The following is an 18060-nucleotide window of genomic DNA, read 5'->3' as shown; positions in this document are numbered from 1 at the left end:
ATAGATGGATAGATGGATGGATGGATGGATGGATGGATAGATAGATAGATAGATAGATAGATAGATAGATAGATAGATAGATAGATAGATAGATAGGTAGATGGATGGATGGATGGATGGATGGATGGATGAAGACGTAGGGATGTTGTAGCCTAATGTTTAAGGTGTTGGGCTACCAATCGGAAGGTTGTGATTTCAATTCCTACGTCCACCAAGCTGCCACTATCGGGTTCCTGAGCAAGGCCCTTAACCCTCAATTGCTCAGTTGTATAAAAAATGAGATAAAATGTGAGTCACTCTGGATAAGGGCGTCTGTTAAATGCTGTATGATCAAATGATCGTTTAGGACGGATTACAGGCACAAAAGATCTTAATGTAAAATAGTGCGGCAGTGAAAAGTCTCACACACCAGTTCACACTTGGGCGACGGCTTGATGACCTGGTTAAGTCTGTTGAGGAACCATGACAGACGTACGTTGCGTGAAATGTGGTAGTTTTCATTCATCAGTAAATAAACCTGATCAGCCTCCTCCACCTGCAGATGGAATAAAAATGCACACAGACACAGATCACATTCAACTCGCCCTTCAACACGATACAGGTTTTGACACAAAGCCCTGTACTGCAGCACAAGACTCGTATATATAAAACCGTTCTGATTCTGTCAAGAGCTGTTTACACTCATGTACAGCAACAATAACAACAAGCTGTAAACGTGTAGAAACGAGCCCGTGCATAGACGTGCAGGAGATCAGCCTCAGTCAGACGCCTCTGTGGGTTTACAGCTGAAACTAGTGGATTAAATGATCTCCTGTGTACAGAAACACGTGCTGAGCTTCCATACAAACTGCTAAAAACACAAGCATATAACAAATGGTGTTGTGAACAGACTGAGGCAGATCAGGGAGGGGCAGATAAACAGAGCACAGGACAACACTGGCTGTGTCTCATGATGTCAGACACTTCCTAATGTCATGTGTTACAGTTTACACAATGGGTCTAATGTGTCATTTAACCCACAATTATAAGGGTTTTTTTAACATATAACATAGAACTGACAGTCCAGGAAAGTGAACACGGTTACAACACAACGTTAATGTGGGATTTGTTTGTCATAATCAGTAACTGACATAAAATATAAAAACAACAATAACAACAACAACAACAACAACAACAGGAGAAAAACAAGTGAGTAAACAAGTTCCATAAATGGGCCAGTGACCAGAGCAGAGCAGGGATTGTAAACGCATGTTATTTACCTCATATCTAAAAAGATATGTTTATTCTATTTACCTCATTGTCCTGTTTTTCTGCCATGCCTTGTTTACCATCACTAGCTAATTCGCTGTTTGCACGATACAATATTAAATATATATTTATTTTAATTCCGTAGTGTTCAACTTAGCCTCTGCTGACTAAAGATAAATGGCTGAATCCCAAATATAGCTTCTCAGTAATACAGTGCACTACGTAGGGCGGACTAGACCATTATTATATCTCCTACTTAGTGCACTTATATCGGATTAGAAAGCAATTTGGCATTCAATAGTTTCCGACGGAAGACAAAAAAGAGAACACAAACTTCCGCTTTAGCATTCAATAACAATGTCAAAAGAAAAGTCCCTCTTCGTTAATAACATTATTGATTCTAAATATTTAAAATAAAAAAGTTGCTATTTATGTAAATAGAAACCTAATAATTCAAATACATTTAAAAACATATATATACAATTATTAATTATTTAGTTCTTAATAAAAATAAGATTATTTTAACTTAATGATTCTTGAAACTTCCCCTTACTGCTCATAACGTACAAAAGTGAGCTTTTCAGAAGTAATGTATAAATAGCAATAATAACAATACTGGTTTAACAATTAAAAATTAATATCTACCTCATAATTATCTACCGTATAATCACAAGTCTTGGTCAATGGGTGGTTCATCCTGGGAAGCCTAACCTGAGGACTAACCTGAGAGAAATACCCTGGAATGAAATGCCAAACCATTTGGTGGCACCATGCAATGGTTTAGGGCACATTCACAAGACACTACATTTTTAATGCTTACATATTAATTATGTGCCTGGGAAAGTTTCTCTAATTATAAATGTTTTTAAATCTAAAATCTATTAATCAGAACTTCACATAACTTTAGAGATCATATGGCCAAATAGTCTGTTTATTTTTACTCCATCAATAGAATTTGTTTCCAAATAAGTCACAGCTTTATATAGTGTTGGTTTCAAAAACTTGATGTAGCCATTGAGTCAAAAAGTTTGAGTTAAAGAGAGCTTTTTAAGAAGTTAACGTAACTTGAGGACTGATCTGGCATGTTATCATTTCTAATCTCACTTTATATACTGTAATCGTAAATGAATCTTTGCCAAAAATGCAAAGCGATGGTAGAACATTTTGTTGGAGATTTGTTTTGTGCAACTATCTCAGTTTTGGCACTAATTAACCCTCAAACCCACGCAACCTTTGTACATGTGATGTATACACTCCTTGTGAAAATATAGTGTGTATATTTTTTTTGCCTGTAAATGTTGCCCCAGTGCCTAATCACCTGCTCCTTTACCTGCTGTAAGTGAAGAAAGAACTAAAGGGAGAAATAGCTTACAAAACAGACAGGAATTATCAGACTATGTACCGTTTATAAAGAGAAACAGTATGACATTTGCTAAACAAATTAACCTCTAATGATTATAGGAAAATCCACTGTTTAATCCAGGGATATGGAAAGCAGGTCAAAATGAGCCTCATCACCAAGAGCATTTATATGACAGTCATTACCTTTCATTTTCAATAGTAACATGTGATACATTAATATGTTACATTTTCAAAAAATAACATGTAAAGGTAAATTATGGAATGAAACATGGAGAATACTGACCTTCCTATATTTTGAAAGGTGTATATTTATTTTGTGATTTTTATTATTTTCCAGGCTAATGAGATACTGTAATAATATACTATTTTTCAACCAAGAAGTACCAGAAGTCCCAAAGTTTACTTAAGTCAATTTCTTTACAGGTAAAGTTAAAATGCGCATATGTGGCATGCATCGAGCAGGTAACAGTGCTGCTTTACAACGTTTACCAAAAAAAGCTTGAGCATATAACCTCAATAATGAATTCGGATACACTCGCTTGTTTAGTATCTTATCTCTTAGAAAAAATTATTTATGAGAATAAATATGTTTGGCAATATAAGAAGATAATAAAATCTAATCTAATCCAATCCAATCTAATCTAATCTAATCTAATGCTGTCTAATCAAAACTCAGAGAAGTGCTTCGATAGAACAATATGATGATAAAGAAGAGAGCTTACACAAACAAGAAATAAACCCTTTCCTACTGATAAATATCCTAATTAAAACATGACCTTTATCAGATAGACTGCAGATAGATAGGAAGAATGTGAAAAGAAATAATAATAAAAAAAGGGGTTTGTCTTTATTACAGACTGTACTTTATTCATCCGTTCACATTTGAAGCATGAGGTTAATCTGCAAAGCCATAAATTTCTTTATCTTTTGCACGGGCAAGCTGGAGGGGAGAGGAATTTGAATTCTGCAAAGTAGTCTAACTCTGTGTTAAATGTTTCCAGTCACAAACTTGAAATATATGTAAATCAGCCAAGAAATACAGGGAGGAGAACAAGAGATCACTCAAAAAAACTTCATTTCTGTACCAGGTTATTTCACTGAGTCTGAATAACCAGCTTTCAAATATACCGTTTTATTTATTTTTTGGGTCTCTATTTTTCAAAGGCTATTAGAAACAAAATTATTTAAGAGATTATTATTGTTACTGGTATCAGACAATAACCTTGGCATTACTAGGTGTGAGACTAGAATGTAAACAGTGTTAATTATCTGTTAAGAATTCCTCATCTGATTAAATTATCAACACTGACATTATAGACATGGATAGAGAATGGACAATGGTTGCATTGGCTCTGCTTTGTGGTATTGTGTTTTTCCTGCTGAAGTGGAGTGGACAGAAGCAGAATTTGGAGAGGAAATTACAGACAGCGAGAAAAAAGAGAGAAGCAGGTCTCAAGCAGGCAGAACAAGCTGTGAGCCACTTTAAGGCAGAGGTAACACACTACATTCTAACACTTATACACACTACACAGTACTTAACCTATTGCATGTTTTCCTTCTCAGCAAGTTTTTTTTTTACTTAGTGTAAAAAATCCATAAAATAGTTTATTTTCATCAAATAAAGTGTAATGATTTAATGGATGCACTCACAGACAAGTTTTTTTATTCCAACTTCTACTTAATGTAATTCTGATTCTTTTATTATATTTTACTACTAATTCTATTTTTATTCGTATAGGTTTTGTATTTTTATTAGTTTCGTTCTATAATACTCTATATTATTATTATTATTATTATTATTATTATTATTATTATTATTATTCACTATCACATACTGATTGGACATACAGTGGTGTGAAAAAGTGTTGGCCCCTTTCTGATTTTTTTTTTTTTTTTGCACGTTTGTCACATATTTCAGATCATCAAAAAATGTAAATATTAGTCAAAGATAACACAAGTCAACACAACATGCATTTTTTAACTAAAGGTTTTTATTATTAAGAGAAAACAAATTCCAAACCTACATGGCCCTGTGTGAAAAAGTGTTTGACCCCTAAATCTAATAACTGGGTGGGCCACCCTTGGCAGCTCGAACTGCAATCAAGCGTTTGCGATAACTTGTGGAGGAATTTTGGTCCATTAATTTTTGCAGAATTCAGCCACATTGGAGGGTTTTTGAGCATGAACTGCCTTTTTAAGATCATGCCACAGCATCTTAATAGGATTCAGCTCAGGACTTTGACTGAACCACTCCAAAGTCTTCATTTTGTTTTTCTTCAGCCATTCAGAGGTGGACTTGCTGGTGTGTTTTGGATAATTAAGCTTGAGGTCATGAACAGATGCCTCAAAAAATAAAAAATCAGAAAGGGGCAAACACTTTTTCACACCACTGTAAATCTCATGTTGCATGTCTCAAGCCCTCTCCCTTGACCTGTTTTTTCAGCACCTCGATGTCAAGCTCTTGTTGCTGAACATCATATTTATTGTGTGTAGGATTACATGAAAAGTGCATATTGGAATATAATCGTCTTTTTTTACTGTGTAATCCCTTTGCTAATAAATAAAAATCCTTCAAATAATTTTGTGAAATTAGATTTAAATTGTCTTCTACAGCATCCTGGCCTTGATTTGAATCTCATCGTGGATCTTCCTTTATCTGAGCTCAGTCAGCAAATAAGAGACGGCTCTCTGCAGCCAGATTTTGTGCTCCATGCTTACATTGAAAAGGTCCTGCCATCTTCCTGCCTATTTAAAACATAAGATCCTACATGTAATAAACAGCATTCTATATAAAATATATGATATCTTATTGTTACTTACAAGTTTCTTGAGCTGCAGGCTCTGGAGGTGAACAGTAAATTCAACTGTGGCACTGCCTTTCTCAAGGAAAGTCTGAAACAGCTAGAGGACATTGAAACCCACAAAGATGGCATTCTCTACGGGATTCCCGTTAGCATTAAAGAGAATTTTGATTATCAGGTACTAAAGTTTTTTGACTATGTGCATGTTGGTAAAGAGGTAGAAATGTCTATTTATTTCCTTTAAACATGCATTGTTATTGTTAATAATGTAATTAGATTAGATTAGATTCAACTTTATTGTCATTACACATGTACAAGTACAAGGCAACGAAATGCAGTTTAGGTCTAACCAGAGTGCAATAGTAGCAAGTGCAGGATATACAGTTTGTACAAGATTTAAATAAGTAAGTAAGTGGTAATATGGAGTGATTTACAGATGTGTGTGAACAAATATACAGATCATATAATGTAATGTATAAATGTTTACAGTCTGCAGTGATACGGTGGTATATGTCTTATACATTAACGTTTTTTGTGTGACTGGAGGGCTATGACTCTACATGTGGAGTGTCTGACATGGTGAACAGTCCTGCAGCTGTGGATAGTGTGGTGGTCAGAGTACTGAAGAGGCAAGGCGCAGTTCCCTTCATCAAAACAAATGTTCCGCAGGCCCTTATAAAGTAAGGGAATCCAGTACAAATCATTACAAAACACTAATATGATAATATCCACTAATCCCAATTATGAGTTAAAGTAACTGGTGCTTTTTAGTTATGAATGTAGTAACCCAATTTACGGGACAACGGCAAACCCCCACAACCTTCAGAAGACATGTGGTGGCTCTACAGGAGGAGAAGCTGCTCTGATTGGAGGAGGTGGATCAATTCTGGGCTTGGGAAGCGACCTTGGTGGAAGCCTTCGCATCCCAGCATCCTTTTGTGGCCTTTGTGCTTTCAAGCCTACAGCCAATAGGATAAGGTTTTTACATATGTTTATGTAGTAACTTAGGAAGGAGTACAAATTTTGCCCTAAAAAGTTACGTATGGTACATACATACACAAGTCAGCATGGTATGTTTTTGATCAGTCTCCTTTATGTCTAGCTCGCTCGGACTGAACAGTTGCGTTAAAGGCAGAAAGTCAGGTAAAATATAGACACAACACTGTATCACAACGTTAAGAATTTCAGTCTCATTTGCTCAACCGAGTATAATCAGTTCACTGAAAAAGACATATTCAAAATGCATTGGATTACAGTTCTGTCCTCTGTTGGCCCCATGGCACGTGATGTGAACAGTCTTGCACTGTGTATGAGAGCTTTACTCAACAAAGATATGTTCACTCTGGACCCTACAATTCCCCCGTTACCATTCAAACAGGAGGTACTACACAAAAATCCACCTTAGTACTGCAGATTTTGTCATTTTTTTTATATCTCCTAACCTTGCGCCTTGTCAACTTGAACAGGTATACGAGAGCTCTGAGCGTCTGAGGATTGGTTATTATGACAATGACGGATACCTGCAGCCATTTCCATGCATGAGCAGAGCTCTACAAGAAGCCAAGGCACTTCTGGAACAAGCAGGCCACAAGGTATTCACAAACAGAATATATATATATACACAAATATTTATTTGAAAACATGTTCAATAAATCTAATAATGAGAAAACATTCTCTCTCTCCCTCTCCCTCTCCTAGCTGGTCCCCTTTAAGCCCCCCCACATATACACTGCTATCCCTGAGTACTTCATGAAAGTTTTGCTTGCTGATGGATGCGCCTCCTCTTCTAGCCACCTGTGAGTCATACTTTTCACAGCAGTCGTCACTCATCTGCAGATTTGCTGTAATCTTTTTCCCCCTGATGTTTATGATTTAGGAAGGAGGACCCAATTAACCCATGTATGCAGCATGGCATCCCTTTTGGTCTTCCTCGCTTTGTTAAAAAGATTATCTCACTAGTCCTAAGCTTCACAGTGAGTTCTTCTCCTGTTTACATTTCCTCGGATCCTCTTTTATCCCTGTCACTTTTAATAAAGGTGAACAAAAAGCCTTTATAAAATTAACATAGGTAATGTTTTAATAAAGCTTATATTATTATCTCAAAACATTTGGCCATTCATGAAAAATGGATCTGGATGCCATACTTAACCAAAGAACAGTTTTTTTGTTTTGTTTTGTTTTTAAAATTCCTCCAACTATGAGCTTTCACGTTTTTAAGTCATTAAAGTGACTGTCAGACATTTTCACCATTACTGTATATTTGGAAGTGTATTTAGTAAATCAGTTTGATTCTAAAGATATGATTAGAATAATTATATATTCCTGTCAATAATCTCAAAGATGTTTGAAGACTGCACTGTTAATGCACCAATATTTTATGCCTTTCCTCCCAGCACCCACATATTGCATCCCTTGTGGATTCCACTTGTGGAGTCAGGTAAGACAATGTATTGCCTAAACAACAATGGCACAGCCTTTCAGTTTTGCTCTTAATATGCTCATAGAGCTCTTATTTGCTGAGCCTTGAGCTGACATGGTTAGCCAAGCAGTCCTCCCTGGTGGTGCAACTTCATAAATTGCTCCACAAAGTGAGAACTCTGCACTTATGCAACTGCTACTGAGAGGATCCCAGCGCTTTTTTTCCACAAAAAAGAAAAAGCTTTGATGAACACAAAAACATTCACACATTCTTTTACACTTGGTGAAATATAGAATAGACAGTCAACTTACTGGTGTGTGTTTGGGACAAAACCTTGGAAAATCCAGGGGGATCCCATTTGGACACTTGAGAACATGAGCAGAAACTTGTAGACATTAACTCAAGATCAGACTAAAACCAGGATTTTACTGGAGCTCTAATCGAATGCAGAAAGCCTTGAATAACTGAATAAATTTAAAATGTATCTGTTGCTAATTTTTGTTTTCCCCTGTTTACAGCTCTGTTGCAGACTTATGGAAACAACAGAGTACAATTGAGGTACTGTGTTATTTTGAGTGCGGGCACAATATTAGGTTGTTGGTAAAGTTTCTGTGAAATGAATTTTTCTGTTGTTTGTGTTTGTAGAATTATATCAACAAAGTCATAGAAGAATGGAATAACTTAGAGTTGGATGTGTTGATCTGTCCCATTTTGGGTCCAGCCTTAAACTACACCTACTCTGGAAGATTAACAAGTATTACATTCAGCTCACAATTAAAGCATCGCTTCACTTACTTACTTTACTTACTTACTTTTTCTTTGTATTTTGTATTGTCCCATGTCACTGTCATTTAACTCTGTGAATGTTATATTATTTCAACAAGCTTCTTCTCCTAATCCTTGTACAATACAATGATTGTATTGCTTTACTCTTTGCCACTATGTAACAATAGGAAGACAGACATGATTGGGCATAACGTTTATTGAGTGGTTGTTGAGTATGTATTAGCTAAACTAATCACCCTGATCTGAGCTTATAACAAGGGTCAGTAGACATGACTGGCACAATCTTATTCAAAACCAGAGCACAGTATCACACAACCTGGAAAACTAGTGAGACCTTGAAGAATTTGCAAACTAGAACTCAAACTTAGGGGGACTCATTATAATCATTATTCCAGAAAACTATTCTGGAAATATAGTTATAAAAGTATGCAACTTGTCTCAACATATACTCATGCGTACTGTATGTATACACAGACAAGAGGACAAGAAATATATTTATGATAATCAGAGAGTTTTAATACATTATTACTACAGGCAAATATAGTTTTTAACATGGTCATCCTTGGATGTTCTATACCTGACTAGTTGTATGTATTGCTGATGTAGGTGGTACGAGTTACACAGCATTGTACAACCTGCTCAACTTCCCTGCTGGTGTTATTCCTATCACTAAAGTCACAGCTGAGGATGAAGATCAGCTCAGATGCTACAAGGGGACTTTTGGAAGCTATGCAGATAAGCTCTTTATCAAGGTTAATGTGGCATCTGTTATCTCTGGCACTCTGTCCAGGCTGTCCTATGTTACCCTGAATTAATGAATTTATTAAAAAAGAACTGGTAAAACTCTACCCTGTCCATGGTGTCTGCTGAATGAGTGAAGATATAAATGACTGAAAGTGTATGCATCTTGCTCTGCATTGGACTTGTGTCCCATCCAAGGTGTATTTCCAGTCTTTTGCCCCATGTTTTCAGGATACACTACAGGTCAATCACAACCCTAACAAAGATAAAGTGCTTACTGAAAGAAAGTGACTGAGAATATTATTGACTAATATTTTTAGGAACTATTTTAGGACCTACAGTGAAATATTTGGAAAAAGTTAGTTGATAATTGAATAATAGTTATTAGTTAATAATGTTATTCTGTTAGTTTGTTAATGTTAGTCTGGACCCACTAACTGTTTCTGGAAGAAAAGTCTTCTAAACAGCTTCTTTTCTTGCTGCAGACGAACAACTCACTAAGTGCAGAAATTATGAAATAATATTCAAGCAGTGACTTATAGTAAACTGAACTGAACTTAAAAGTTATAATTTTATTTAATGTATTCTCATCTACATATGTTTGTGTTTGTTTGCAGGCGGTGGAAGGTGGTGTGGGTCTGCCGCTAGCAGTGCAGTGTGTGTCTCTGCCATGGCAGGAAGAGTTGTGTCTGCGTTTGATGAGAGAATTGGAGGCTCTCTGTGCCAAGAACAAACAGTCTAACACAGAATAGTAAGTATCCTTACAGAATAGTTCTGACTTTGGGACTGTAAATGCAGTGTCTTTGGTCCAGTTATCAAAATTTTAGATAGATCTTAAAGATGCTCTTGCAGGAATATCAGCTTGTAAAAGCCCCATGGTGATACTACTGTCTACTCCTACTACTGGCACATTACTTCAGTCTTCTGTGTCTGATGTGTGCATGCACTTTATATAGCATCTTTATTTTGTATTTTGCTTTAGTAAGCTCTATTATTCTTATTTGTTGCACCTAATGGCACTTACTTATTTTGTGTATCATGGTTTTTTGTAGATGGAAATCAATGTGACTTGGCTTATGGATTGCCGTTTATTCTGTCTGCTGTTTTACTTTTTAAGAAAACACGAAGTATATCCTTGTGTGTAAATACATTTTAAACTTCATATCCCACAGGTTAATAATCACATTTGCTTACATGCTTATTGTATTAATTTATGCTAAATATGAATAAATAAACACATACCCAGTGTCTATATTATTTATCACACTTTGCCTATGCACTAAGCTATACAATAATTAAACCACATTTTACTTTATAAACACATTATTAAAGACAAATTTGTAATAATCCATGTATTTATTTCTTACTGTTTTTAAGGTTAAATGGTCAGATTCATAAACAGGTTACTATGACAATATACAGTGACAAAACATACTTGGTCCTGTAAGCAAATATGTCAAACTAAGTCATTCATTTTTCTTTTTTATAAAACTTACCATGAGTGCACTTTTCAAACAAAATAATGCAAACTTACACAAATCACTGAAGAAATTATTAAAATGACAGAAGTGGATAGTTCTCAGAGCCCTGAACTAAACCCAACAGAGCATCTATGGGATGCAATAGAGAAGAAATGAGGAGATATTTGTTGCGAAGTACAAGAAAAGGGCTTCACTGTGTCTGTTTCCATTGGCTCAAGATGTATTTTAGAATACTGTTATAGAATGATTTTGACTCAAAGCCACTTTCAACTAGGTCCCACCCACCGCAGCAACAAGGACTGTACAATATATTTACTCAACATTTTCCAAAAGTGACTTCAGTCTTTTAGGCAGTCACATCTGAATAAAAACAGACTTCACTGTCACACAGCAAGACCAACCAGGCCAATGGAGAGAACAGGACTGGAACATCAAGCCTGAACAGCCAATGCCCATCAGATGTCACACTGTATCCCCAGCCAAAGGTAAAAACAAATTAAGTAAGGATTAGCTAAATAATTCTAAATGTCTTGCATGTCCTCATGTGGGAAAGGAAACAGCTGGTGCATGTCTCATCATCTAATGTATCTCTTGCACATATGATGGGATCGACTTCATAATCAAAGCCCTGGAGAGGCTTAAGCTGAGAGACACCATCTCAAGAACAAATATATATAAAATAAGTTATGTAACCTACGAATATTGATTCCATTCTCTAATATATAGATTAACAGTGCTTCTCAGATTGTCATAATTCCAAATTGATAGGGTAACAAAGCAGTAAAACATTCAAAAAGACTTTTAGGGCAGTTTCCCACATGAGGCTTGTCCAGGCTGTTTGCTCTGGGAGTTTATTATTTGTTGAGTATCAGAGCTCTTTCCAGAAAAGAAAATGGCAGGGGATTCACTTCAACTAAACCCTGGCTTGTTTGCTATTGTGTGGAAAAGTTTAACTTTTCACAAAGCTTATCCACATTGAAAGGAATTCTTATGTGTTAAAGTAAACCTGTGATCCTTTACAAAAGCTCTTTATTTGTATCCTCCTTCACAGGATCTCCTGCCATTGTGTACTTCAGTAAAGTAGAAACAACTTCTACTTCTACTGTGAGATCAGTTACAGAATATATCTGCATTATTATTGGTGAATTAAATTCACTGCTAAAAAGCATCAAGTTAATTGTTTTAAAATCAATTTACTGCTAAAAAGCATCAAATTGTTGTAAAAACTTTTCCTTTATATTTATAAATCTGATGTTAATCTGAATTATTCCTAATCACGCTAGATTTGAGTGAAGCAGTGACTCTATATACGGTGCACAGTGATAAAAAATTTAAGTCAAATTGTTTCTCTTTCCATATAGTTTCTTCAGCTTTAATAAACCAGAAGAGTTGATGACCACACAGTACAGCCCCAAACCAAAAAAAGATTTATTCAATTCATTAACCTATATTCTAGAAGTTTCTACAATTTGTTTTTCAGGACAAGCTCATCTCATGTGTTGATGAAGGCTGAGGCAAATAATTTACATAAAGAAAAGTGAATAATTCTGGATAAACCTATTATAATTATTTGTAAGGGATAATGTAATTTCTATGAGGTCAATATATATTTTAGAATAGAGTTATATAAAATTGCATCAAAGCCACTTTCAGAGCATCAAATCTCAGCGTGTTACTGTAGGAAGTGAATTTTATGAGTGACCCTAAAAAGTGCTGTGATGATATTGTACTAAAGATTTGTGGAATTTTTTTCATGCACCGATGTGAGTTTAATCTCAGAACTGTATGTGTCACATAAGCTCGATATTATTATGATGAACTATTTTTTTTTCCATCAGAATAAAAAGTTTAAAAATTGAATTTTTAAGTTTAGATTATTGTTTACATAAAATAAATACGATTTCATGAAGAATTATATATAATTTTATACATACCCAACATACGGCATAACCTGTACCTTGTACAGACATGGTTCTGGTCAGGAAGTCTAAACGACCAAATATTACTTAAAGCAAGTCTTGTGACCCTGATATATTGATACCGGACTAAGTTTATAAAATATTAAAAAGATATTAAAGATAACAGGATTGGGTGAAAACATTTGCTCCCTACAGGATGAAAAGAGAACACATCTCATGTTGCTTGTTTACTATGTTGCTTGTTTACATGTTGCACTTGTATACAGTTAATCGCAATTTACTTTGGCTGCTCCTTCATTTTTAAAATGCGAGGAAATTAGATTTATTGTTACTCTGGTTGGCCATTGCTACTTAATTGCATTTCAGTTTCAGCTGAATTGCCTTAATGCGTAGTTTCATTCAAAATATATAGCAGATGATAACCAGAGAGAGGAAGACATTTAATTTCTTCCTTAATTAAAGAACAGTGTAACGTATCGGTGCTCTAACAGTGCATAAAGCAAAATATACATTATACAGTATATCAAAAGACTTCTAACCAACTAAGAAACATGATTTTTTTCAAACATATAACACTTTCACTGTGAAATTATTATTAAAAACACTATAAATAAAAAAAAAAAGAATATTACTATTCATTTTTAATAATGGTGTGTGACCTACATTAGGTAACCATGCAGCTGTTTAACAACTACACTTTGTGAAGAACTTTTCAATCTCAGCGATGTATACACCAATGCAACATTTTTCATTGGGTTCATTTGGTATAAAAATAATCAGTATGTAGATGTTTAAACTCAAAATGTGTCAAATACAAAAAAGCTCTACTCCTAATATACTGGAATCTACATTTTCCTTCTTTATTTGACAAAATTTTAGTCTGTTGTCTCCTAAACGAACACATGACCATATGTTTCAGTAATGTTTCAAAAAAAACCTTGTAGACTTCCTCTCAGAGCTTGGAGGTACAAACACTGAGAAAAAGTGTGACATGTTTCTGTCTGTCTTTGTCGGACTTTTAACATGATAACGTGCTAATAATGTATGATAATAAACAAAAACCCTTAGTACACAAACATGCACTTCAACAGTTATGTTACTGCAACAGTCGTGTCAAACAGATGGAGGAGTTTGCTCCCTAAAGACAAATTTAAAACAGCCAATGAAATGTTGTGGGAAAAGGATTTGATGCCAAACCAAATGAACAGAGAGAAAAGAGATAGAAATTCACATAGGACTTAAGTAGAAAGAACAAGGGTGTGTTTAATAAGAAAAAACCTACATAAATTCACACACACACACACACACACACACACACACACACACACACACACACACACACACACACATACACACATACACACATAAGCAAAATTTTGCTCTGCTTGATATAGATGCTCAAGTAGAACATTCTTCTGTTTCTGCAGTTATCTGTTGTAAGGATGCATTGAAGCTGAGGCCGACTTGATATTTGTCTTTATGCTACTTGGCATTTTCCCTGAGAAATCAAAACAGAGAATTATTAGTGGGTATGAGTGCGTGTGTGTAGGTATGAGTGCGTGTGTGGGTATGAGTGTGTGCGCGTGTGTGTGGGTATGAGTGTATCCGCGTGTGTGTGGGTATGAGTGTGTGCGCGTGTGTGGGTGTGTATGTGGGTATGAGTGTGTGCGTGTGTGGGTATGAGTGTGTGCGTGTGTGTGGGTATGAGTGGGCGCGTGTGTGGGTATGAGTGGGCGCGTGTGGGTATGAGTGTGCGCGTGTGGGTATGAGTGTGCGCGTGTGGGTATGAGTGTGAGCATGAGGGTATGAGCGTGCGCGTGTGGGTATGAATGAGTGTGCGCGTGTGGGTATGAGTGTGCGCGTGTGGGTATGAATGAGTGTGCGCGTGTGGGTATGAATGAGCGTGCGCGTGTGGGTATGAATGAGCGTGCGCGTGTGGGTATGAATGAGTGTGCGCGTGTGGGTATGAATGAGTGTGCGCGTGTGGGTATGAATGAGTGTGCGCGTGTGGGTATGAATGAGTGTGCGCGTGTGGGTATGAATGAGTGTGCGCGTGTGGGTATGAATGAGGGTGCGCGTGTGGGTATGAATGAGTGTGCGCGTGTGGGTATGAATGAGTGTGCGCGTGTGTGTGTGAGAGAGTGTGTGTGGGTATGAGTGTGTGTGGGTATGAGTGTGTGTGGGTATGAGAGTGTGTGTGGGTATGAGAGTGTGTGTGGGTATGAGAGTGTGTGTGTGTGAGAGAGTGTGTGTGGGTATGAGTGTGTGTGGGTATGAGTGTGTGTGGGTATGAGAGTGTGTTTGGGTATGAGAGTGTGTTTGGGTATGAGAGTGTGTTTGGGTATGAGAGTGTGTTTGGGTATGAGAGTGTGTGTGAGTATGAGAGTGTGTGTGGGTATGAGTGTGTGTGTGTGGGTATGAGTGTGTGTGTGGGTATGAGTGTGTGTGTGGGTATGAGTGTGTGTGTGGGTATGAGTGCGTTGGACACGGGTTTCCTACCAGGCTGGCCAGGCTGCTGCTGTGTCACAGATGCTCCGATGCCTGTCTGATGTCCAGGAGCCCCAGCGATGGTCACCTGCTGCAGTGTGGGTCCCCCCGTCATCATGGTCTGTCCCGGATGCCCAGGAGCCACTGAAGAAGGCGGTCTGCACTTAGACAAGCCTTTCCCAAAGCCAACTGCCGCCACCAGGGCGTTGGTGTCCGTTGGGTTGAACCATTGTTTGTTCTGGCGCATAGCTGAGGCACATATTAACATAGACACAACTCAGATAGAGACACACACAATGTTAAAGTGTACTAAAGGTTCTAGAAAATTTCCGTATTTAGCTCGGGGCTCAGACACACTCTCACGGATTAAATCTATATCTCTTTAGCCAAGCATACACATAACACATACTATAACCTTGTGCTCCAGTACAACTGATCACATGCACATTATTATCAAGTGCTAATATTATGAACAGTAGCTCTCGAGGCTTATAGAGATTGTGCCAGCTTCAGTTCTGTCTGGCTTTATGAAGATTTCAGACATCAAAAAGAAGAGACCAAACCCCTGAGGATCCCGAGTACGTATAATAAATAAAGTGCTGATAAATGTCACTGGTTACTGACTAAGCCTGCAGTTTTACACTGGTATATGAGTGAAATTTACTACAATTTCTAACCTTTATATAACAACTGTGACAAAGACAATAAAACAGGAAAAACACCTGAAGATTCTGCGTCTCTGTCATCTCGAGGGCTATTGAGCTTCTCCAAAAGGCTGGAGCAGAGTTTGTTCAGAGTCTGGATCTGTTTCTGTTTACACAAACCAACATTCACCACTAATATTTTAAACAAATCCAAAGATTATAATAGAAATTCTCATCCCTAATATAAATCCTTATTTTAACTAAACCAGCAAATTAAGAACAAAAAAACATATTTTGTAATTTTTTTTATTTATAAATTTTATAACTTATTTGATATTTTTTCACAAACTGTACATTATCTGTAAAGTAAAAAAATACAACAAACACTTAAATTAAAACAGAGTAATTACACGAAAGGATCAAATACGGTATTTGGTCAAAAGTATTGGACACCTGACCACAAAGTGTTTTTACCTACTAAATAATATAGTTTGATATTTATAAAGTATTAAAAAAAACATAACTGAAAGACTAATAAAAATGTTTGAAAGCTTCAGTTAATTAACTGACATTAGTGTCAATACCTGAGCTAGTTCCTGTCCAATCCGGGCAGCGTCTGCACTCAGTTGTTTCTCCTGCTCTTCTACTTCTGGGTCAGGTTTTGTCCTCAGATGGTCTGGTACAATCTCATGGCTGAACACGGGTACACGCTGCTCTGTCAGTTTCTGGATTAGAGAAAAAAAATATATATATATAATTTAGATGAATTATAATATTTAAAAAAAAAACACCTTTTGCGGTTTCACCTGCTCTGATTAGAACAGAATAAAGGTTACTGATACTAACTGCTAGCTCCTCGTCTCTGTCAGGGGACAGCAGAAGGGGAATGATAACTTGGTTCCGGTAAGATGGTGTTTTCTCATTACGCAACAGCTTGTTGATGGTGTTTAGCTGCCCAGACAAAAGTGCAAAGTTGTCCAGCACCGAAGGCCTGCAAAAAATAAAACACATAAATATCAGCACAACCGGTATCCTTCTCCAGGGTGCACAACCTTTGTGCTGTTACTTGATGCCAAAGTAAATCAGTTCATGAAAGACTTTCTGTAGCTTAGTGCCTTGTTGTTTCATCAGTTGAAACCTTCGTGCAGTCCTGATCTTACAACGTGGTCTGTTAAAAGTCACCGATGTTGGATTGTCACCGACGTCTTGCCCATACTTACCACTTCAGCCGGTCATATTCATTTTCCAGCTTATAGATGAAACTCTGTAGAGAATTCTTCAGATGTGCCACGCGAGATATCAGAGACTCGACAGACGCTTCCAACTGCTTCTCCTCTCGTTGCTGGAACACAAAGTATTAACAGATAACTAATTAAAGATCTCATTTTGTCTGCGTGTCCATGCTTTTCTGTCTTTTTTTTTTTATCCAGACTTCCACACATCAGTGAAAAACAGCCAGGATGTCTATATGATGTCTATGATATAGAAAATGTGAGTCCTTGTTTTGTTTTTCTAGTTAGTTTCTATAGTACTAGTGAAAAGAGAAACTCCTTTAGCAAAATGTTGCACCACAAAATGGCAAACATTATGATGCAGATGTCGTGAAATAAAGTTGTTTACATCTCTGGGACACCTGGAGAGAAACTTCACTCTTGTACCACAATTAGAATGGAGCTTAAACTCTCACTTACACCACAGATTCAATTTAACGCGGATTTCTGATTGATAATCATGCATTTGTGAGAATCCTGAAACATTTCCTACATTCAATTTCTCTCTGCTTACCTGCATATTTACTAAAACAGTAAACACTTCAGACGACAACCGAAAAGCTTTAACCGGAAGTACACGGGTTTGCCACCTGAAAATGGGTCCGAGTTACAACAAGTGCGGACTGTTTCTTCTTTGTCTTCTCTTGTGTTTTGCAAACATAAGGGTCGATAGCGCCATCTGTCAGTTACTGAAGAACACCGTGTGTAAACAGCATTTGTGGGGTTTGGTAGCTACACACTGAGAGAGCAAGATAAAAAAACATTATGTACTGTATGTTTCTCCAAAAACCTGATACAAACATACACACACACACACACACACACACACACACACACACACACACACACACACACACACACACACACACACACACAAATTTGTAGAGATTTTCATCACTAC

General features: G+C 36.8%; 3 protein-coding genes across 15 annotated transcripts in view; 1 reads left to right on the top strand and 2 right to left on the bottom strand.

Annotated features, from left to right (window-relative positions):
- szt2 (SZT2 subunit of KICSTOR complex) overlaps positions 1–1449 on the bottom strand; it is a 92953-nt gene extending 91504 nt beyond the window's left edge. For all 12 annotated transcript variants that reach the window (XM_047813812.1, XM_047813822.1, XM_047813814.1 and 9 more), the window contains exons 1-2: positions 1294–1449; positions 410–535 (exon numbers count right to left, since the gene is read on the bottom strand). In XM_047813812.1, the coding sequence (XP_047669768.1) occupies positions 410–535; positions 1294–1317 (150 nt within the window). In that variant the 5' untranslated portion in view covers positions 1318–1449. The remainder of the gene's footprint in view (positions 1–409; positions 536–1293) is intronic.
- A 2220-nt stretch (positions 1450–3669) lies between these two features.
- On the top strand, positions 3670–12547 carry LOC113642935 (fatty-acid amide hydrolase 1). 2 transcript variants are annotated; one of them, XM_047813825.1, is made up of 17 exons: positions 3670–4103; positions 5224–5337; positions 5449–5589; positions 5958–6091; positions 6183–6389; positions 6514–6554; positions 6668–6792; positions 6878–7003; positions 7110–7207; positions 7288–7384; positions 7805–7848; positions 8349–8388; positions 8476–8584; positions 9223–9368; positions 9975–10108; positions 11230–11323; positions 12200–12547. In XM_047813825.1, the coding sequence occupies exons 1-17, from the start codon at positions 3930–3932 to the stop codon at positions 12212–12214; spliced, it is 1839 nt and encodes a 612-aa protein (XP_047669781.1). In that variant the 5' UTR covers positions 3670–3929; the 3' UTR covers positions 12215–12547. The 2 variants fall into 2 exon arrangements, with proteins under 2 accessions (XP_047669781.1, XP_027002568.2); XM_027146767.2 differs by lacking the exons at positions 11230–11323; positions 12200–12547 and adding an exon at positions 10410–10603 and having other exon boundaries at positions 3675–4103.
- Positions 12548–13593: 1046 nt separating this feature from the next.
- med8 (mediator complex subunit 8) lies at positions 13594–17830 on the bottom strand. Its single transcript, XM_027146769.2, has 7 exons — positions 17674–17830; positions 17109–17230; positions 16735–16879; positions 16473–16613; positions 15967–16054; positions 15257–15493; positions 13594–14255 (listed from the first exon to the last, which is right to left on the bottom strand). Exons 1-7 carry the CDS (start codon positions 17677–17679, stop codon positions 14185–14187), a joined length of 810 nt encoding a protein of 269 aa, XP_027002570.1. The 5' UTR covers positions 17680–17830; the 3' UTR covers positions 13594–14184.
- Positions 17831–18060: the final 230 nt, after the last annotated feature.

This window comes from Tachysurus fulvidraco, chromosome 5 (genome assembly GCF_022655615.1).
Source record: "Tachysurus fulvidraco isolate hzauxx_2018 chromosome 5, HZAU_PFXX_2.0, whole genome shotgun sequence".
In the NCBI taxonomy this organism is placed as follows: domain Eukaryota; kingdom Metazoa; phylum Chordata; class Actinopteri; order Siluriformes; family Bagridae; genus Tachysurus; species Tachysurus fulvidraco.
The sequence above is the reverse complement of the archived record's forward strand: the minus strand, read 5'-3'. Positions and strand labels throughout refer to the sequence as shown.

Excerpts from the sequence above, each read along its gene's own strand:
- LOC113642935 (XM_047813825.1), top strand. The coding sequence starts at position 3,930 with ATGGATAGAGAATGGACAATGGTTGCATTGGCTCTGCTTTGTGGTATT. Across the intron at positions 6,092-6,182 it reads GTTCCGCAGGCCCTTATAAA|TTATGAATGTAGTAACCCAA; the intron begins GTAAGGGAATCC and ends GGTGCTTTTTAG. Across the intron at positions 6,555-6,667 it reads CGTTAAAGGCAGAAAGTCAG|TTCTGTCCTCTGTTGGCCCC; the intron begins GTAAAATATAGA and ends ATTGGATTACAG.
- med8 (XM_027146769.2), bottom strand. Across the intron at positions 16,055-16,472 it reads TTGGACAGGAACTAGCTCAG|AAACAGATCCAGACTCTGAA; the intron begins GTATTGACACTA and ends TTGTGTAAACAG. Across the intron at positions 14,256-15,256 it reads GCAGCAGCCTGGCCAGCCTG|GGAAAATGCCAAGTAGCATA; the intron begins GTAGGAAACCCG and ends TTGATTTCTCAG.